The 19,276-nt window shown below is 29.1% G+C and overlaps 4 protein-coding genes across 6 annotated transcripts; 2 read left to right on the top strand and 2 right to left on the bottom strand.

Annotated features, from left to right (window-relative positions):
* The first annotated feature begins 149 nt into the window (after window positions 1-149).
* Window positions 150-2,503, top strand: LOC136786240 (N-acetylneuraminate lyase-like). Its single transcript, XM_066747859.1, has 8 exons — window positions 150-239; window positions 769-827; window positions 910-986; window positions 1,073-1,218; window positions 1,279-1,447; window positions 1,518-1,663; window positions 1,757-1,928; window positions 2,006-2,503. The coding sequence occupies exons 1-8, from the start codon at window positions 234-236 to the stop codon at window positions 2,161-2,163; spliced, it is 933 nt and encodes a 310-aa protein (XP_066603956.1). The 5' UTR covers window positions 150-233; the 3' UTR covers window positions 2,164-2,503.
* A 300-nt stretch (window positions 2,504-2,803) lies between these two features.
* Window positions 2,804-4,304, top strand: LOC136786241 (transmembrane protein 45B-like). Its single transcript, XM_066747860.1, has 2 exons — window positions 2,804-3,104; window positions 3,267-4,304. The coding sequence occupies exon 2, from the start codon at window positions 3,308-3,310 to the stop codon at window positions 4,061-4,063; it is 756 nt and encodes a 251-aa protein (XP_066603957.1). The 5' UTR covers window positions 2,804-3,104; window positions 3,267-3,307; the 3' UTR covers window positions 4,064-4,304.
* Window positions 4,305-4,331: 27 nt separating this feature from the next.
* Window positions 4,332-15,592, bottom strand: LOC136786238 (uncharacterized). 3 transcript variants are annotated; one of them, XM_066747855.1, is made up of 12 exons: window positions 15,155-15,592; window positions 14,806-15,056; window positions 14,217-14,728; window positions 14,066-14,151; window positions 11,120-11,513; window positions 8,644-8,735; window positions 8,401-8,539; window positions 7,586-7,692; window positions 7,317-7,491; window positions 6,233-6,492; window positions 5,888-6,047; window positions 4,332-5,788 (listed from the first exon to the last, which is right to left on the bottom strand). In XM_066747855.1, the coding sequence occupies exons 5-12, from the start codon at window positions 11,511-11,513 to the stop codon at window positions 5,655-5,657; spliced, it is 1,461 nt and encodes a 486-aa protein (XP_066603952.1). In that variant the 5' UTR covers window positions 14,066-14,151; window positions 14,217-14,728; window positions 14,806-15,056; window positions 15,155-15,592; the 3' UTR covers window positions 4,332-5,654. The 3 variants fall into 3 exon arrangements, with proteins under 3 accessions (XP_066603952.1, XP_066603954.1, XP_066603953.1); XM_066747857.1 differs by having other exon boundaries at window positions 14,307-14,728; XM_066747856.1 differs by having other exon boundaries at window positions 14,066-14,728.
* A 137-nt stretch (window positions 15,593-15,729) lies between these two features.
* On the bottom strand, window positions 15,730-18,157 carry Mppe (Metallophosphoesterase). The gene is made up of 7 exons (XM_066747858.1): window positions 17,393-18,157; window positions 17,123-17,332; window positions 16,884-17,046; window positions 16,681-16,812; window positions 16,456-16,590; window positions 16,160-16,391; window positions 15,730-16,083 (listed from the first exon to the last, which is right to left on the bottom strand). The coding sequence occupies exons 1-7, from the start codon at window positions 17,407-17,409 to the stop codon at window positions 15,908-15,910; spliced, it is 1,065 nt and encodes a 354-aa protein (XP_066603955.1). The 5' UTR covers window positions 17,410-18,157; the 3' UTR covers window positions 15,730-15,907.
* Window positions 18,158-19,276: the final 1,119 nt, after the last annotated feature.

Genomic DNA, 19,276 nt, shown 5'->3' with positions numbered 1-19,276 from the left:
TTAGTCATTTATACTACTTAGTAGAAGACGTGTAATTAATAAATTCAAGAGGAGATTGTAGCTTGTATATATATTGTCCGACTATTCTATGCATCTTAATCAAAAAGCAAAAGCCTTATCTGCGTGCCACGCATATTTGTATCGAGCACTCCGCTGTTTCTGCTCACAGTTGCTAGTCAACCTTCGCACAGTGCTCATCTCTCTGCTAATCAAACGCGAGAAATCACCAAATAATGCCGGTAATTATGAAACAGAATATACATATATAAATAATTTTGCTATTGGGACTCAACCGCTGCTATAACCTGTTGTATACTGCGTTGGTTATCAAATTCGTAACTACTTATTGCAAGAAACAATTGAATAAGTATTATACTTAATTATTCTCAAAAACAAATTTCAAACAACTGAGAGATAACAGAGTGCAGCAAGTTACCTGGCATAAGTGTGATAGCATTTTAGTACCTGAAAGCGTTAAATAAATATTGTAGGCTTGTAGCTCACAGTTTGTTTACATTGGAGTATTTTTTAACCTTCCAGATGATAAGTAGTGCTGCCCTCTAGCTTTAAATGTCTCAGCTATGTATATGTATGTACACACACTATAAGTCTCTGTAATATATACTCACGGCCTCATACACAATACACACACTATACATACACACTGCTTTTATCTCTTTTATTAATTTTAATAAAAATACGAAAAATGATTACTATAAAAGAAAATTTGTAGATGGTTTATAATAATTTAAACTCCTTTCAATATAGCTTTCAGTCAACTTTAAAGGTCTTGTCGTACCTGTTTTAACACCAATAATCAATGATGAGTAAGAGAATAAAATTTTTTATCATGATTCAAATAATTCTATAATCGATTTAACATTGAACAATTAAATTTTAATAATATAGCAAAAAAACCCTCAATCTCTCGGTCATTCCACAATATGCACAATATCTGCTCCAAAAAGGAATCAAGGGTATTTTAGGTAAATGATTCTCTGAATTATCTAAAACTTAATTTTTTGTATACTAATGAAATTATTAATTATAAATAAATAACCTCTCACTATAGTAAATGGAACTACCGGAGAAGGCCCTTCACTCTCTCTGCAAGAACGTAAAAGTATTACGGAAGCATGGGTGGACGCGGTAAAAACAACTAAACAATATTTGATGGTGCAAATTGGAGGATGTCCTCTTCCTGATGTTTTAGAACTTGTAAGACAGAAAAATTTATACTAGAAAATTTTATTCTGTCTGATATTTGTAATATTTCAGGCAAAACAAGCCGAGCTTTTGAAAGTTGACTCTTTGTTATGTTTACCAGAACTATACTTTAAGCCTTCCAATTCCCAGGAAGTAATTGATTATTTGAAAATTGTGGGTGTAGCAGCACCAAATACTCCACTATTGTATTATCACATTCCAATGCTCACCAATGTTAATAGTGGGTTTATTTATCATCATAATAATATGAATCAATAATATTTTATATATCATGATTATAATTTTCGCAGTTAATGTACCAAATCTTTTGAAAAATATTGGAAATCAAGTGCCAACATTTTCTGGTGTTAAATTCACTAGTTCAGTTTTGGAAGAAGCTGTAGAAGCTGTAAATGTGCAAAATAAAAAATACGCTGTGTTCCTTGGAAATGATCAAGTAAATATAAAACTTTACTTCTTTTAAATCAAGCAGTACTAATATATACTTACATCTTAAAATTGATAAAAATTTATCACGATCTTTTGTCAGATTATTACCGCTGGCTTCGTATTAGGTATCGACTCGGTTATCGCCACTAGCATAAATTTATTTCCAGAACTAGTTTTGGGCATTGTCAATGATTGTCAAAAAGGAAATTGGTTGGAAGCCAAAGAGAAGCAAGAACAACTTACTCAAGCTGTAACTACAATCTCAAAATTCGGTAAAAGTCTTTTTTTACATTTAGCCTCATATTTAATTATGATAATATAATATTATATAAATTGGAATAACCTATAGGAACTTGGGTAGAAACAATGAAGGCAGCCATGAATTTATTAACTAACGTCAACGTTGGACCTGTAAGACCACCGCTAAAACCACTTGCTCCGGAAGCAATAACAGCTTTAGCAAAAGATTTACAAGTTTTAGGCTTTGACATTTCTTTGAATATTTAATAAATAAGCATTTAAATATACTGTTAAACATTGTCATTGCGCACATAAATATAATGTAAATGTTTTGATTATTCTACGCAATATGAAACAAATAAACATAATTTTATAAATTTAACAAAGATATGAAAACTTCGTGTTTAAAATAAATAACTTTTTTTTTAATTAAATAGCTTTATCAAATTTATTCATTTGTGTTGCTAAAGCAAATTTGTTTACTTTATTGTAGTTTTAATTTATCATTATTTATATAAAACTCTCTCTCGAATTTATTGAATGTCCCCATAATATCAGCTAGAGTTCTGGATTTATTTGATTTAATTAACGAATTATCATGTACAAATGACTTTTATTAGTGCGCGACGATTAGGATAATACAGTTAAAAAATATAAATGTAAGTAATGTAGTCTTTTATTAAGAATCGGGCTCGAATAAATTTGTTGACCACGGAAAGTAAAATATTAAACTTTCTCTCACTTTTATTTCACATATACATACATATACATGCACATACTATCAATCCGGCCATTTATAATGAATAATAAAAGCAATTAAACTAAAATAACCATTAAATTGTAACTATCTACGCTTTTATTAATTCTAATAATGTATAGTAAGTGCTTCATTGCTATAGTTAAATAATATAATCCTATGTTCCGCTGTTAGAGAAAAACCCTGTATATTATTATTGTCACAAGCAAAGTGTCGCTCCCTATCGGCTACCAAATACACTGTAGGCGGTTGTTCATCTGACTTCATCTCCACAGTCCACACCTTTCAATTAACTTCTCTCACACATTCCCTGCGAGAGAGAAATATACTAACAAGTAACAAGACTTCCCACAACCACAGCTCGGATGGTATTGATGAAGTGAAATAAGTCAATACTAAATAATAATCTAGCCAATCTAGGTGAAATTCCCTTGAATGCATCAAACTTTAGGTAATTTTCAAATAGTATAAAACACAGGAATTTCTTTTTGAGCTCCTTAGCATTTTCACAATTATAAATTTTTACAACTATTCTATTTTTGTTATATAGTTTAATGTAAATATAATAATCCATTTATTAACAATATAACCATTACATACATATATTTTTCAGATTTATTGTAGATCCAACCAAGAATATAATTTTATTTAACAATGGAAAGCTATTTGCCTTATATTCTTACTGGTTGTATATTCTATGGATTTGGTCTCAAATGGTGCTACGATTATGCCAAGTGTTGGAATTTGCCAAGAAGGGAGGATTCAGATACAGATAAAAGTATAGGCTTTATTGAAAAATGTGAGAGATTTTTATCAAATCAACCGATAGAAGGTTGCCTAAAATTAGTAGCCACTGCTGTTGGTCTTGCTGGAACATTAACCGGAGGACTGCCAGACATTGGAGTGGTATCACCAAAAGTTGTACATGCTACTATTTACCTATTTTTTGCTTTTTCTGGTCTGGTAGATGTACTGCATTTTTATTTCCCACACAATGTTAGCAACGGGATTGTAAAAATGTCTCTAGCACAAAGTTTTTTTGTGGAAGGGTTTTTATTTATATGGGCCAGTATAGCATTAAATTATATGGTAAATATAATTTTGGCAGCTATAGTTTGGACTACTTGTTTTGCCATTGGTCTAGAACTTATTTGGCCTGAGGCAAAGCTCTTGCGTGGGACCACTACTTTACTTCATGGAGGATGGATAGCTCATATGATCCGCATGCATCCATTAGAAGTTATTTTGACAGAGAAAGTGGCATTAGCTTTTGCCTGGCATATTGCAGCTGCATCAGGTGTAGCATTATGCATTGTAACAGTTACAAGAAGCTGTGGCCCAAGACTTCCGGAAGAGCCACCAGAAGTTCCAATATATGATTATTGTGATGTTGCTGATCAAAGGATATGAAGTGTTTGTAATACAAGAAAATGATGGAGTTTTTTATAATATAGCCATGACTTTTAGTGTTTTTGTTTGAAAAATATGCTTCTTTATAACATATTTTTACATTAAGGCTGATATTTTATAGGCTATTTTATTAATGAATGTTACTTCAATTGCTATTCAGTGAATAGAAACGAAAAAATTGTGCCTTTTACAATTTGAGCTAAATATACAACTACTTTTTACCAAACAATGTCTGTAATATTTATATTTATAATATTTACAATATTTTATTACATAATTTTTTATTTATGTCAATAAAATACGTTTAGATAAGTATTTAAATGTTTGATTTTAATTTGTAATTACTTTAATTTTTCAGGAAAACAAGTACAAATTATGATGTCTAAAGTAGCTTAAACTTTTGCCACAAGCCCTGCAAACGGCTAAATACGGAGCAGGAAAACTAGAAAAGTAGAACTAGAGGCAAGCTTAATGATCGTATTTTTAAACGTCTCTTGAGAAATTAAGGAAGGAATACTCGAAATCCATAGTTTACGTGACATATACTATATATTCCGAGGCTTCCTTAACTTCGAAAGACGTTAGAAATATGACCATAAATCTTCCACGGACACGCGCTATTGTATAAGCTCCACCAAGTCAGCAATGCCTAGAGCAGTATGTGTCGAAAAGGGATATCACAATGTTAACATTCTTAAGAAATGATGTCTTTAAGATATCATTATGATACCTTTTGGTTTTATGAATTTTAAAGAATATATATTATCTCTTAACTTTCCTAATGATAACTTTAAGGAATTGTTTTGCGCGTCAAAAAACCGGCTTCCAAATTATCTTCTACAATTTTAGAAATTAAATATTTTCATAGGGACCAAATTAACTCATATTGATCTTCTTAATTGACGTAGACTCAATTTATCAAAAAAAAATACACGGATATTAATAATTATATTTTATTCCCTATGAAAAATTTAGAAAAACGGGAGCTTTACTACGCTTCGCCAAAGTTCAATGAGTAATTTGAGACTAAGAAGAAACAAATATTCCTATAAATATAGAAGATTCTTTGGAAAAACTATTATAACGCAACAGACAAATTTGAAATCGATTTTTTGATTTCATTCATAGGTCAATTGATATTTGGAAATAAAAATACATATAGATATCGTTGAACTGAAGTAGTGTGCGCGATGGCTACGCATGCACACAATTAGTCGCTCATATACTTATAAATTTCAAATCGCAATATTTAGTGAACGGTTAGTTCAAATAATACATTAATATAGTGTTTTGGAAAGTTCTTGAAATGAACTATACGAATATGCGATAAAAAATATAGAATTACATTTAAAACAATCAAGATGACTGTCAGAGCTTTTATGTTCCTTTTTCCACAATATTTCTTTATAATTATTTAACGTTTCCTTCCAAACAGAAATTGATGTGTCTTTGGTAAATTCAATACTTAATTATTATATTTATCCACTTATTTAGGATAAATACTTTTAAAACATCATTTATTAAAATAATGATTTAAATGATATATTTCGAAAAGCCATTCCTCTACTTCATTAGAATTTTAACATTATACTTAGTTTGTCTTATCCAACTTTTTCATTCTATACCGCAATTTATCTCCCGCATGTTGGAGCCAGCTCTTCATATGTTTAACAACACAAGCTATTGTTGCGGTATGCCCAAGTTCTGGTTGGTGAAATACTGATCCTATGAAACAGAACATTCAAACAAATATTAAGTATTCGCGCGATATAAACAAATAAAAAAATGTTAAGAAAAATTATTTTAATTAATTAGATTACTCACCCACGATAATGTTAGCGAAAGTAGATCCTTCTATTTTGGTTGAACCATTGCATCCCGTCCAAGTAAGTTTATGACCCAATTCTAAAGTAATAGCAAATTTCAAAATGTTTGATACTACCTTTTGAATAGTGTCACCACCCAGTCTTTTTATTTTATATGCCTGTAAGTGAAAAATAAGTGGATAGTGAACTATTGAACTTTAAAATTTATTTTAATTCACATGAGCATAGATCGGACAAAAATATCAGAAAGAAAAAGAAAAAATAAAGAAATGACATAAACATGGTTCTCCACATTCAGCAGTTGTAAATATTATAAGTTAACAACTTCACCTGAAATACTTACAAAAAGCTTTCGTACATCCTTATCTGTCTGCAATTGGCTTTCAAACCTTAGATAATCATCGATGCCTTGTAAAGGAAAATCTGGCAATAGAAAATCCATTGACATATCAACACCCTCAGTGTCTTTTCGTGCATCATTATCCCGTACAAAACCTATCATTTCCTTAAGAATTTTATTTTGTTGGTCCAGTTTTTTTCTTACTTCGGTACGAAACAGAGTAAATTCTTGATATAACCTATCAACTTTTACCTTCAAATCATCTGCAATATAAAAATATTATGAAATAAAATGTATAACGAAATCGAGTAAAATTAATATTCCAGTTACAGATTTTCCTAAGTATTTAGTATATGAATACTACAAAATTAAAAAACATGTGTAAATCGAGTACTCCATTTTAAAAGATGAATTGAAATGTTTGCTAAAAGTTAGATTTTATGAAAAAATGTTTCAAAAAAAATTTGATTTCGAGGGAACATAAGATAGTTAAATATACTGACTTGACCTTGGAAGATCATTTTAAGTTTACAGAAAGGTCATATAGAGTTTTTTAAATGGGGAGGATTTTAGTATAACCGATAAATTAAATTTTAGTTATTCGATTTTGGTAAGAGCTATTTAATTTATGAAGGTTTTGTTAACTAATTAACCGATAGCTACTAATGCATATATACAAAAATGTATAAATATAGATTTATTCACTTTAGTCAAATATACATCAAATGGAAAATAATATTTTCTATTGCATGTTCTTTTAGTTTATCTTAACAGTTTTCCTAAATCCTATTTTCAGTTTTTCATTTCATCCAACTGTTTAAGTGATGTTTCAACTTGAAACCACATATAAATGGTAAGTTTGAGTAAAGTAGCGTGCATGACCGCTATATAAGCATACATTCAAATCGACACATTTTGTAAACGACTGGATGAAAATAAAACGTAAAAACAGGATTTTTGTAAGTTCATAAGACAAGCTATAAAATACGTAATAAAAAAGAAGAGATTCCATTTAAAAAAAAAAAGGTAGATCATTTCCGTATAATTTCTGAACTCAAGTACCAATGGATAAAATATATACTTATACCTGTAACATAACTTTCTGATGCAGAAAATGCTGTATGTACATTTCCATTTTCCTTGATATTCTCATTTAAACCAGAGCTGTTCTCATTTTCCTCGAAACCCTGAGTAAGTGATAATGGAGAACAAGATATAGAAGCTTCTAATCTATCATTTATGTCCCATACACTATTCTCCTCCTTTTAACCACAAAAAATACAAAAATTTAACATTTTTGTGATAGAAATAATAAAATTACAATTCAAAAAAGTTATATTGAAAAATTAAGTTTACCTTAATTGATATTTTATCTTCCATCTCAAGGTCAACTGATTCCCGTATTTGGCTGCATTGCCTCTTATTATGTATAGGGAGGGAAAGAACATCAGACTTCTTAAAACCTTTAAAATTTATAATGAAAATACAAAATAGTTAATAAATTGTATCACAATGAATTTAAAAATAGCTATTATCACACTTCGTTTGTTAGAAGATATAGGAAGAGGATCAAGAGAAACCATTCATTCAACATGTATTATTATTCGTATTAAAAGCGTTTTAATTTCACCGCCTCTATGCTCTATTGCCTGTTCTTATTAAATATTTGAATATTATATGAGTTCACTCTCTCTCTCTCTCTCTCTCTCTCAAGTAGGAATGAATATGGATTTAATATACAATAGTTTCTGACGGAGCATATACTGCACAGGTCAGAGGAAATATTGCCCATGAAATGCAATTTTTTTAAATCAAGACATTAATCGTCCCTGACTTTAAACCCTAAGTTTCAGAATTTTAAACAACCCTTTTTTATAAGCGATAAAATTTAATAATTCATAAATATGTGATGTTATCCATTAAGAAAAATGAATATCAAATTTTTTCGATTTCATGTTTCGATTATAAATGGTTTCTTGAAGATAAAATTAATACTATACGATCAAAAATAAAGAACTATATGGGCATATTTTCATCGATGTTCTCCCAAAACCGATTAATAACTCCAAATATTTATAAACTTTTTAATGCACGGTATAAACTTTACTTTGAAATTTAGTTTAATTAACGTTTGTTTGATGTAAAGAGGGGAACAAGTAAAGCCATTTTACCATTTTGAATATCATCATCCAACGTACGATGAACAATATTGCTGGCTTTTACACTCGCTTCAGAAGTATTCCGAAACATAGGAAATTTTGAAACAATCCTTGTTAAATGTTTTGCGTCCCTCATATTAATATTTTTCGTCTAACAATAAAAATAAATAGATATCACAAATTAATCATAAAAAGAATATATTAACGTGAAAAAAATCGAATAATTACTTTTACTACGATCACTTTTCTATTTACCTGCTCAAGTTTACCTAATTCTTTAGTTTTGCGGCGCTGTTTATTATTAGTTGGAAGAAGAGATGAGGAAAGCTCTGCTTTTTTAATACTGTCTGTAATATTTTTGAAATGTAGAAAGAAAACATTTATTTGCAATGTTTTTTTTTTCATATTAACGGGATCTCTCACGCGTGCTTTACCGACAGTACAAGTCAATAAACAATTAGTTTAATAAAATTCAAATGCGAAGCAAATTGAACAATCGGGTGTTTGTTGGACCATGTGCCAGTCCTAACGAGTCAAACGAACTTAAAAACACTCAAATTAGTTGAAAAATAACGCTGTACCATTGTGCTGCGTTCTTGAGGAGAGGTTACTTTTGGTTATTTCCACTTCAAGAACGCGGGACAGTGGTACAGCGTTATTCTTCATCTGATTTGAGTTTTTTTAAGCTCGATTGACTCGTTAGAATTGGCACCTTGTCATAAAGAAGCCCGTTTTTGCAATTTGCTTCACTTTTGACTTTTATTAAACGAATTGTTTATTGACTTGTACTGTCGGTAAAGCACGCGTGAGGGATCCCGTTAACGGGAATCCGTATACCAACATTACAGGGCAAAAACTATTTCGCATGAAGCGTCGTCATTTGTTGGCGAATTGTCAAGTTATTTCAGGTTTTAGGAAATGCCAGAAGCTTATCTACTAAGTTACATTAAGAAAATTAACAAAAAACGAAAAAAAATTTTTGTTTAAATAAATATATTAACATTATTAAGAAACAACAATTAAATCGCAAAATCCCCCAACGTAGTTTACTAGATAATGTTCATACGTTTCCAAAAAGTCAACAAAAATGCAAATCTGTCAAGAAATGACGATGCTACATGCGAAATAAATAATAGAAGAATTTCGTGTTTGGGAAGTAGTCAACACGAAATTCTTCTATTATTTATTTCGCATGTAGCATCGTCATTTCTTGACAGATTTGCATTTTTGTTGGCTTTTTGGAAACGTATGAACATTATCTAGTAAACTACGTTGGGGGATTTTGCGATTTAATTGTTGTTTCTTAATAATGTTAATATATTTATTTAAACAAAATTTTTTTTTCGTTTTTTGTTAATTTTCTTAACGTAACTTAGTGGATAAGCTTCTGGCATTTCCTAAAACCTAAAATAACTTGACAATTCGCCAACAAATGACGACGCTTCATGCGAAACAGTTTTCGCCATGTAAAGTCGGTATACGGATTCCCGTTAAAAATGTTCGCCTTATTACTTCAGAGTATTAGCAACAAGATATTAACCCTTTCCTACCTGATTTTTTTCTGGCAGCATTACAAAATATGTAATGGTTTTATCTTATTTGTAATCTAAATATGAATATATATATATATATATATATATATATTTTTAGAAGTTTTCCACAAAGTTATGTTTGCCTATTAGCTAAAAACAGTAGTAACTTTATCCACTTTGTTTTGGTTCGGATAATACAGGGTTTTTCTCTAACAGCGGAACAAAGGAGATTTCGTGTTATTTGACTATAGTAAATATTACTATAGTCAAATTACTGTTTTCCATTTAATTTAAATATTAAACGTAATAACCAAGATTAATTGAGTAAAATGACATTTATAATGGATAATAAAAGCAATTAAACTAAAATAACCATTAAATTTTAACTATATACGCTTTTATTAATTATAATAATGTATAGTAAGTGCTTCATTGCTATAGTTAAATAACACAATCCTATGTTCCGCTGTTAGAGAAAAACCCTGTATGCGTTTTAAATGTTTTGCAATTTTTGTTATTCGGTGTCCTTCTCAGAGGACATTGGGTAGGAAAGGGTTAATATACGCAAGAAGCACCGTGCGCGAAATACAACGATAGTGAAGTGAGAGTATATTACTGTGTATGTATAGAAAAACACATAATCACTTTTCTATCGTTATATTTCACGTACGGTACCTATATATATAAACAATAAGAAAGAAAGAATTTATGTATATCATTTTTAAATAAGTCTTGTAATTGTGACTCATTAATTATATACAGAATTGAGAGCTAAATTACAGCTTATCAAACAAAAATGATTCTTTCGTATTTTTTGATCCTCTGTTATAAATTACTTAAACTATAACAGATAAAGATGTTTAAAAATATCTAAAATCATAGTTTACGAGTTTTGAACATAGTAAACATAGAAAGTAGTTTATTACACTTTAAAATCAAATAATATAAATTTGATTTAAACATTTCTATATTAAATTTAAAATGAATACGATTGCATTTAACTATTCAAAAGTTATCTAATAGTTGTTCGAGTTGTTAAATATGACTGATACTGTCTTTTCTTAAATATTTGTTTTTTGGCAATATATATATTATCATTAATGTTACTTAATACCGAAGTACGTGTAATATAGAATATGGCCAACTGTTCTTTTCAGCTTCATTAATTACGTACATAATACACAAATAAGAAAACTTACTAGTCGCTTTAGAAATATCAGTGTCAGATTCACTTCCAGGATTTGAAACGTCACATACGAAGTCATCGTCGTAAAATTTCCTCTTTTTTATCAGTCTTTTTGCAGGTAAATTATTCATTTCTGAGCGGGACAAGGCATTTAGTTTTATATCATTTGTACTCGAAATTTCAATACACGTTCTTTCAACAGTTGCGGCTGTTTCGAAAGAAGGGTATGGTCCCAACACTTTTTTAAATTTGTAACGAATCCAATTACTTTCAGGATTCAACCCCGTCCTAACAGCTTGGACTAAGTTTATTTCTCCTGGCGGGAAAACACACAAATTTTCTCGCATGTTCACCCACTTATTCGGAACTGTTGAACAGTACTGATCCCACAATATGACGTTATACATCTAAAAAAAAAAGATTATTAATTTATTCGTAACAATCGGCGAAATTATAGTAAGAAAATTCATTGAGAAATGTTTGTTGGAGGACACATTCACATTTTCAATATCATTGAAAAAATTAATAAATTTTTTATTAATATTTGTTTTAACTTCTACTGCATGCATAAAATAAAATTATTATTTTAATTTAACTTTAGAACCTAATACACGCGCGCGCGTAAAAATAAAGTGTACAATTTCGTAAGCAGTAATAATTTTTTTAAAAGGAATGTATGAAGTAGCAGAAACACATCTTTCCAAAAAATCTTCTAAAATTTTAAGGAATATGAATTTTTTCATAGAGATCATACTAGTTCTTTTTAATTAGCTTAAATTATGTAAAGCCTTGTTAATTCGATTTCCAAAAAAATTCGGATATTAATGATTATATTCTATTAATTATCAATTAATTTAAAAAAGGGAAATTTTATGACGCTTTGGCAGAATACACTAAGTAAGTTAATACTAAAAAGAAAAAAAATACTCCTATAATTAGTTTTCCAAAAGAAAATATTTTATAATTATAGAAATATTTGCATCTTTATCTAGTGTCAATAAGTTACTCAGTAAATTCTGGCAAAGCGCAATAAGGCCTCCATTTTTTAAATCAACTGATAAAGAATAGAATATAATCATTAATATCTGCAAAATTCTTTTTAGAAATTAAATAAGCAAAGCTTTAGTTAATTTAAGCAAATTAGAAGGAGTTAGTATGGTTCTCTATGAAAAAATTCATACACCTTAAAATTTTAGATTTCTTGAAAATACAGTTTTACTGTTCGATGGATCTCCTTAAGTGAATTTGCTTGATTATAATCTCAAATTACTTGTTGAAATCTGCTTTAGCCCAATACAGCGTCTGTTTTCCAAAATGAATGCCAAGAAAAAAATGTAATTGTATATAGCTTTTATATTTTAATCTCTTTTTGATTGTCCCAAAAAAAACAATCTCTATTAGGCTAAAGCACAATAAAATGAGTAAATTTGGTTCCCATGAAAAAGTTAATATTCTCAATATATTTAAAGATTTTCTTTATTGAAATTTATTGTTGATCATAGATTCCCTTAAGGTCGGGTATTAAAGTATAAAAGGTATATTTGCTATATTATTCAAATATAGTTTGAATTTAAAATAAACAAAACTCTCTTTTATAATTTATTAAATAAATTATGCTGAAATATTGAATAATAGTTTGAATCTCAATATATATAAAAAAGAATGTTTCACATTTATATTTGCATCAGAGGCTATTTTATTTCTTGTATTTAGTCATGCTTCTTTTTGAACTTAGTTTCTTTCTCTATAAAATTATCTTTTTCGTTCAGTTTTAGTTTTTTAGTCATTTTAATAATTAAAATACATTCTACCGATTCACCATCACAGTTTCAATAATTTATTTAAAGGTATATATAAATTAGATGTTAATATTTCTTGTGTTTAATTATCATCTTTTTATTTAAAGAACCAGGATAGTGAATTGGTAGAGCATATTTTAATTATTAAGCTGACTGCTCAAAAAATACAAACTTCTTAAGAAAGAAACTAAATTTAAAACGAAGTATGACAAAATAAAGGTAAAAAAATTGCCTCTGATATAAATTATAAAAAAGATAAATATTTTCATTTCTATTGTGATTCAAGAGTTATTCAAAAATTCAGCATGATTTATTCAATTACAGAGCAGAATTATTCTTCCCGTTCAAATTTAAAACATCTCTGACTGGTACATAGATATCTTACTTTTATATTAATTTAATAAAGTTGTAGTATAATAATAACAAATTATATGGAATTTATTATTATTAATTTATTAAATAATATTTATCTCTTCAAGTCTTTGCCAATAATTCAGATTAAAAAAGTTATATCATTTTTGATGAGTTAGTGTATGTAACCTAATATATAATATTTAAAAAATCTGATAACACTTACATATGCAATTACTGAACTATAAAAACATATTACTTTATAATTAAATTATAATAAATTAATATAACAAAGAAAATACTTTGCTAATATAGTAATGTGTTATAATTGGGATAACATATATACTTATTCAGAAAAAAATTTGCATTTTTCATGCTATTAGAGTTCACAATTTTAATATATTTAATTAAGATACTATATGTTATTCGAATTAGAACCTTATATTTATTCCAGCTTATATATATCAGATTAGATGTATTATAATATATTTTTTCCAATGCAGAATTAATAATAGATTTAGCAAAAACACTAGTAATGGGGTGGATGCATGCAGCAAATACAGTATAGTGAAAAGAGACTGTGTATTGGTATATATGCATCATTAAAAGCACAAAAATATCGGTCAATTTTTACACTTTTTAAGGTGTACTTTATGCTTGACACTTCGCTATCATAGTATTTGTTGCACGTTCCCTATACACTTGCTACTTCTGCTAATTCCTATCACTATCTTTTGTTTCTAAGAGAAACAAATATAACAGAAAATTTAGTACAACGTGTTAATTAATACTATCAACTATATAAATACCTTTTCAGCTCTTTTACTCAGCTATAATTAAAATAATCTTGCGTCACAAAATTCTGGCCGATGCAATTATAATAATTTGTCTTTTACTGAAATATAATTTCTCATAAACATATTTGTTATGTGATGAATTTAATATTAAATTCAAACTTACCAAATTCAAAAATGTTGATGGAATCGGTTTGACGTAGTTTCCAATTTAATATGATTAATTAATAATAGAAACACTCTAAAGATAACTTACCATTAGTATGTACGATGTAAAATGGAAGGAAATCTGAAAAGCACGAACGTGAAAGAGCAGATTTTATTCCATAATTGCCAACTGTTATTCGTCCTATGTGAATGTCCACACTGTTAGATGTTTATAGGGTATCAAATAGATATATTTTATAACTCCTTTCAAGATATCTTTTCGATCTCATCCATTAGATATCGTTTAGATAACTTTTACAAATTTAGGGCGCGTTCACGAAGCATATTTTTAACATTACTAAGTACTAACGCTACTGCGTATAAAAAATTTCCTGAAATCTGTTCACAGACTCACAAGTCACAGTATGTACATACATACTCAGTAGCGTTGACAATGCTACATGCTACTCATGCTAGTAGCGTGCTCCACTCCATGAATGATCCCTTAACCAGCATTATCCAAAGCAATACCTCAAAATGATATTATAAAGTTAAACTTTTAATAAATTGTATTTTAAACTTATGAGTAGAAAAGTGCATGATATTACTTATTTTTTAAAGGTGGTAACCATATTAGACCCTTTAAAAATTCATTTTTTTTATTCCTTATCTTAATTCAATAATTAGTTTGGGAGTATTTCAGTTGACTTCACTTTATACTTTTTCTATTATGTATATTTTACTATATCACACTCTTATGTATAGTCTGTAAGTAGATTAGTGGGTGTATTTCAACTATACATACATATACATACATGACCATTATATGACACTATACATGGGTTGCTTTCCAGTTAACCTGAAAACCGACACAATTAAATACAAATGTAGTATGTAGTTACTGCCAGTAGCCCAATACTGCACTGCAGTTATGACATGGCAATGCAGGCAATGTACCATTTGTGTCCAATTGTATCAAGCTCCCTACTCACAGCACACTATTGTAATTCCACCTTAAACTGAATTCGCGAAAAAACAAACTTGTAAGACTGAAAGTAAGTTGTGTAGGTGTAGCACATACTCCGCGCACTCTCGAGAACACTTCTGAACACTTCGTCAATCGCAGCGTCACACGTAGTTTTTTTTATAATTTCCATTAAAAGCAAAGTATTTGTATTCTGTTATTGTAATTGTTTAATAAATATGCCCTCTAGATGAACCTATTGTCAAATAAAGAAAATGATAATGTATAAACAGAAATATCAGCTTCGATGAAAAATGTACAATTTTGACTCTTCCCACTTTTATAGTTTATATAAAATATTACCTAATAATAAGTTTTTCAAAACAAATAGCTTCATACAAAGGAATTTGATTAATTTTAAAAGAAAAAAAAAATTGAAATTGGTTAAAAACTTAGTTTATTTTAAAATGCCGTTTTGAGAAAAATGCGCTTAGTTTCAATTGAGAGAAAGTGATAAATTATTGGATTTTTAGAGTGTTTTTTAGTTATTAAGAAAAGCTTCATAATATGAGATCAGAGGATTAAGTATTTATTGTCATGGTAAAATAATACTATAAAATTAGCATAATATATAAATCACACACACACACACAAACAAAAGTTAACTTATTATGGAAAATAGCTAAGAACGACTGCATTTGTTGGACGGATTATTGTACCTTTTAAGAAAGCTTTTTGTTTTCTCATTAAGCATTATAGTAAATTAAATTATATCCAGCATTTCTATTCGAGCAACAGCTTGATAAACAGATACATATAATAAGTACAATAGTTAATATTGAAACAATCAAATATATAAGTAACTGTGGAAATCTATTTGGCAACCATAGTATTGTAAACTCTGCAGTTTTTTCTTGAGTATCTACAACAAAAAAAAAAGAAATTTCTTAAATTAAAATTAATAACAACCTCATGTGAGATTATTTCTTCTATTTTACCAATATAGACCAATCCAAATCCCATGTAAGGTACACCCATTCTGTATGAACAAGTTGGTATTTGTAACTCATGTATATCACCAACGTCTAATCTTAGTTGATATAAAGGAGTTTCATTTGGAGGAAGAATCCATATTTCACTAACTTGATCAGTTACTGTATCAAAACTAATATGCATTGCTTTATGCTCATGAGCAGTAAAAATTATTTGTGGAGAGAGCTCTTTAAGTACCTATTAGTAAATGAATTAGATTAAATTTTAACTTAATTTTGTTAATGTTTAAAAATATACTTACATTTTGTACAAAACTACCAGGCATAAAAAGCAAAGGCATATGACTCAGGACAATATTTGTTGTGTTTCTCTCTGTATAATCATTAAGGAAAGCATCCTTTGGGGCTTGTGGCATTGAATGTACTAATCTATTTATCTTGACAAAAATTATTCATATACACACAATAAAAAAATGAAGTATTAAGCTTATATATATGGTTTATCAAAAATATTTTCTATTGAATACCTTAAAAAATGTCACACTTTTATAAACTAAAGTATCTAGCTGTGAAAATGCAAAATCAAATCTTTTGTGGATATTACTGGATACCATGTCATCTTCACCTCCAATATCATTATCTCCTGGTAAATATATTTTCTAAAAGTAAAGTATTAATATTATACAGTGTCAATAATTGTTTAACTAAATTAGTTTTGTTATTTTTATACCATTATATTTTCTGAAGTATCAAATATATTGTCAAATCTTCTTTTATATCTATTAAATTCGTCTGTTGAGGCAATATGTCCTTCATTCATTAAGTCTCCCAAAAATATAATTACATGTGGTTGTGAATGTTTAAGAGCTCGTGAGAAAGTTTTGGCCAAGTATCTATAAATTAAAAAATTTGTACATTTCAACATTTTTATCCATTTGTTTTGTACCACATCTCTAACTAAAGCTGTACCTGTCATTATCCCAAATTGCAAGGGATCCTCCTTTATATTTTTCTTCTTTTTCTCCAAGTATTTGTGGGTCAGCTACTAATAAAATTTTTACACATTCTGTACAATCATGTGAGCTCCATTTGTATTTCTGTATCTCATAGACCAAAAACTCATTATAGAATATAGTAGCAAAAAGGGCTATACCAATTGATATTATTCTATGCCTTAATCTGGAAACAAAATAATAATTTAATAAAACTGTAAACTAGTTAGTATTTTTAAAACATTACCTGTTACGTCGTATCATGGCCAAAGTTCCAGTTTTTTAAATTACGGCAATAATTAAAGTTAAGACATGATATCCATAAAAAACAACATTTTTCACCTCTTAGTCATTAATTTATTTTTCTCTTTATTACAGTATACAGATGAAATTAAGTTAATAAAAATTCAATGACTTTAATAATACTTGAGCATAAGCTTTCAACTGAAGACATTTCTTAAATATCTTTACTACTCAAGTTCAAATTTTACCATTTTTACCGATTTTGCCCAAGTTGCCTTGCCTAGTCCTAACAATAACAACTCGCCTAGCCACTATAGGTAGTACATACTATAGCCATTCACACAGTATAGGCAATAGCCTGGAAGCCTGTGGCCTGTAGCAACGAACTGAGCATCACTCAGCAATGACAGCATTCAGTAATGGCCATTATGGCCTACAATGGCCCAAAATGCAACAACAGTGAAGTGTACGGCACTCGGTCGTCCATTTCTCTCCACCTTATTGACAATTTGCATACTAAAAATCCGAAATTCGGCAAATCAGACACAAATGGTACATTGCATGTCACAAAAACTATATATATTTGTGTCTGAATACTCTGATTGTTTTCAGAGCTTAAGCTGGAAAGTGGAAAGCAACACTAACAGTCTGAACTCTGAACATGATTATAAATAAATATATGTATTGTATATCTGTCGAATTAAGGGTGCGGTCCGATACATGCATATGACACTTAAAGCGCTAAAAAAAGGTACGATTTCACTTGTCGCTCGTCGCTAGCGCCCGTATCGCCTGTATCGCTGCTCGTAGTGCTCGTATGTATTCAACGGAACGGAACAGGCGGATCGTGTGAATTTTAAATTTGAAAAATGGATGGAAATTCAAATTGAAAATACATTTGTCACATTTATAGCAAGCCAATACATATGAAGCTAAAAAATAATATAATGAATAATTATTGTAATTAATATATAAGAAACGTTGAATATAATTAACCCAAAAAACAGGCTTTGCTTGTAAAATAATACGGCGTATATACAGAGTGAAGCTGTTATACCGCCCTAGAATATAGATGCAAAAAGACGAGTATCTCTTTAATTATAAAAGATATTCAATTTGTGCATAGAACCTTCTCGAATTCTCTTGTTATTTGCTTTCGCAAAGGTCATATATAAAAATTGAATATCTCTTATATAGTTAAAAAGATATGCATCTTTTTCTACTAATGTTTTGGGGCGGTTTAAGTTCCTTACCCTGTATAGATTTCTTACTAAAAACAGAATCTTAAATTGTAACATTTTTATTACAAAATAAATTCAATTAAGTTTTATTGTGAGTAACATGTAGCAACAATTAATTTTACTAATAAAATTATCAAACTAGGGATAATCATAACTTTACTAATGTAAATTATTATTTTCTGATATATGAACTATATAATTTTCATCCTCTCATGCTATATAGGAAAATGAAGGAATTATTTTCATAACAAGGATTTAAGAAAACATTCATTTCAAATATATATAAAACCTTTATTAATTCCTCATTCAATATATGTGCATACCTCATAACTTTTGATTATTATTATAATATTCACAATTTTTTTATACATATGCAAATTAAATTCAAATGTCATATACCATAACACGACACCACAATCACTACACCTAAGAAACCATTATGCGATTGCTGCTAGCGATTACCCGTTTCCTTCGTTCCTACATTCAGAACCCGCCTCAGAATATGTCGCTGCTAGCGACGAGCGACAAGCGACAAGTGAAATCGTACATTAAGGCTAGCTCTCTCTTTTTCTTTAAGGCATTTAAAAAAGGATAGCCTATCATACATATCCTATACTCTTTCCAGTCACTCAATGGTTGCATTCAGT

Source organism: Prorops nasuta, unplaced genomic scaffold (assembly GCF_024137725.1).
Source record: "Prorops nasuta isolate Cenicafe-Biocafe unplaced genomic scaffold, Cenicafe_Pnas_1.2 PNAS00003, whole genome shotgun sequence".
Classification (NCBI taxonomy): Eukaryota; Metazoa; Arthropoda; class Insecta; order Hymenoptera; family Bethylidae; genus Prorops; species Prorops nasuta.
Note: the sequence above shows the minus strand (reverse complement) of the source record. Positions and strands in the feature narration are given on the sequence as shown.

Coding starts and splice junctions, on each gene's coding strand:
- LOC136786240 (XM_066747859.1), top strand. Junction 987..1,072: donor AGGAATCAAGGGTATTTTAG/GTAAATGATTCT, acceptor CTCTCACTATAG/TAAATGGAACTACCGGAGAA. Junction 1,448..1,517: donor AATGCTCACCAATGTTAATA/GTGGGTTTATTT, acceptor TAATTTTCGCAG/TTAATGTACCAAATCTTTTG.
- LOC136786241 (XM_066747860.1), top strand. CDS start 3,308: ATGGAAAGCTATTTGCCTTATATTCTTACTGGTTGTATATTCTATGGA.
- LOC136786238 (XM_066747856.1), bottom strand. CDS start 11,513: ATGTATAACGTCATATTGTGGGATCAGTACTGTTCAACAGTTCCGAAT. Junction 8,540..8,643: donor AATTAGGTAAACTTGAGCAG/GTAAATAGAAAA, acceptor TTTTATTGTTAG/ACGAAAAATATTAATATGAG. Junction 7,492..7,585: donor AAGATAAAATATCAATTAAG/GTAAACTTAATT, acceptor TGTGGTTAAAAG/GAGGAGAATAGTGTATGGGA.
- Mppe (XM_066747858.1), bottom strand. Junction 16,591..16,680: donor AAAGTGTGACATTTTTTAAG/GTATTCAATAGA, acceptor ATTTTTGTCAAG/ATAAATAGATTAGTACATTC. Junction 16,084..16,159: donor ATTTGGATTGGTCTATATTG/GTAAAATAGAAG, acceptor TTTTTGTTGTAG/ATACTCAAGAAAAAACTGCA.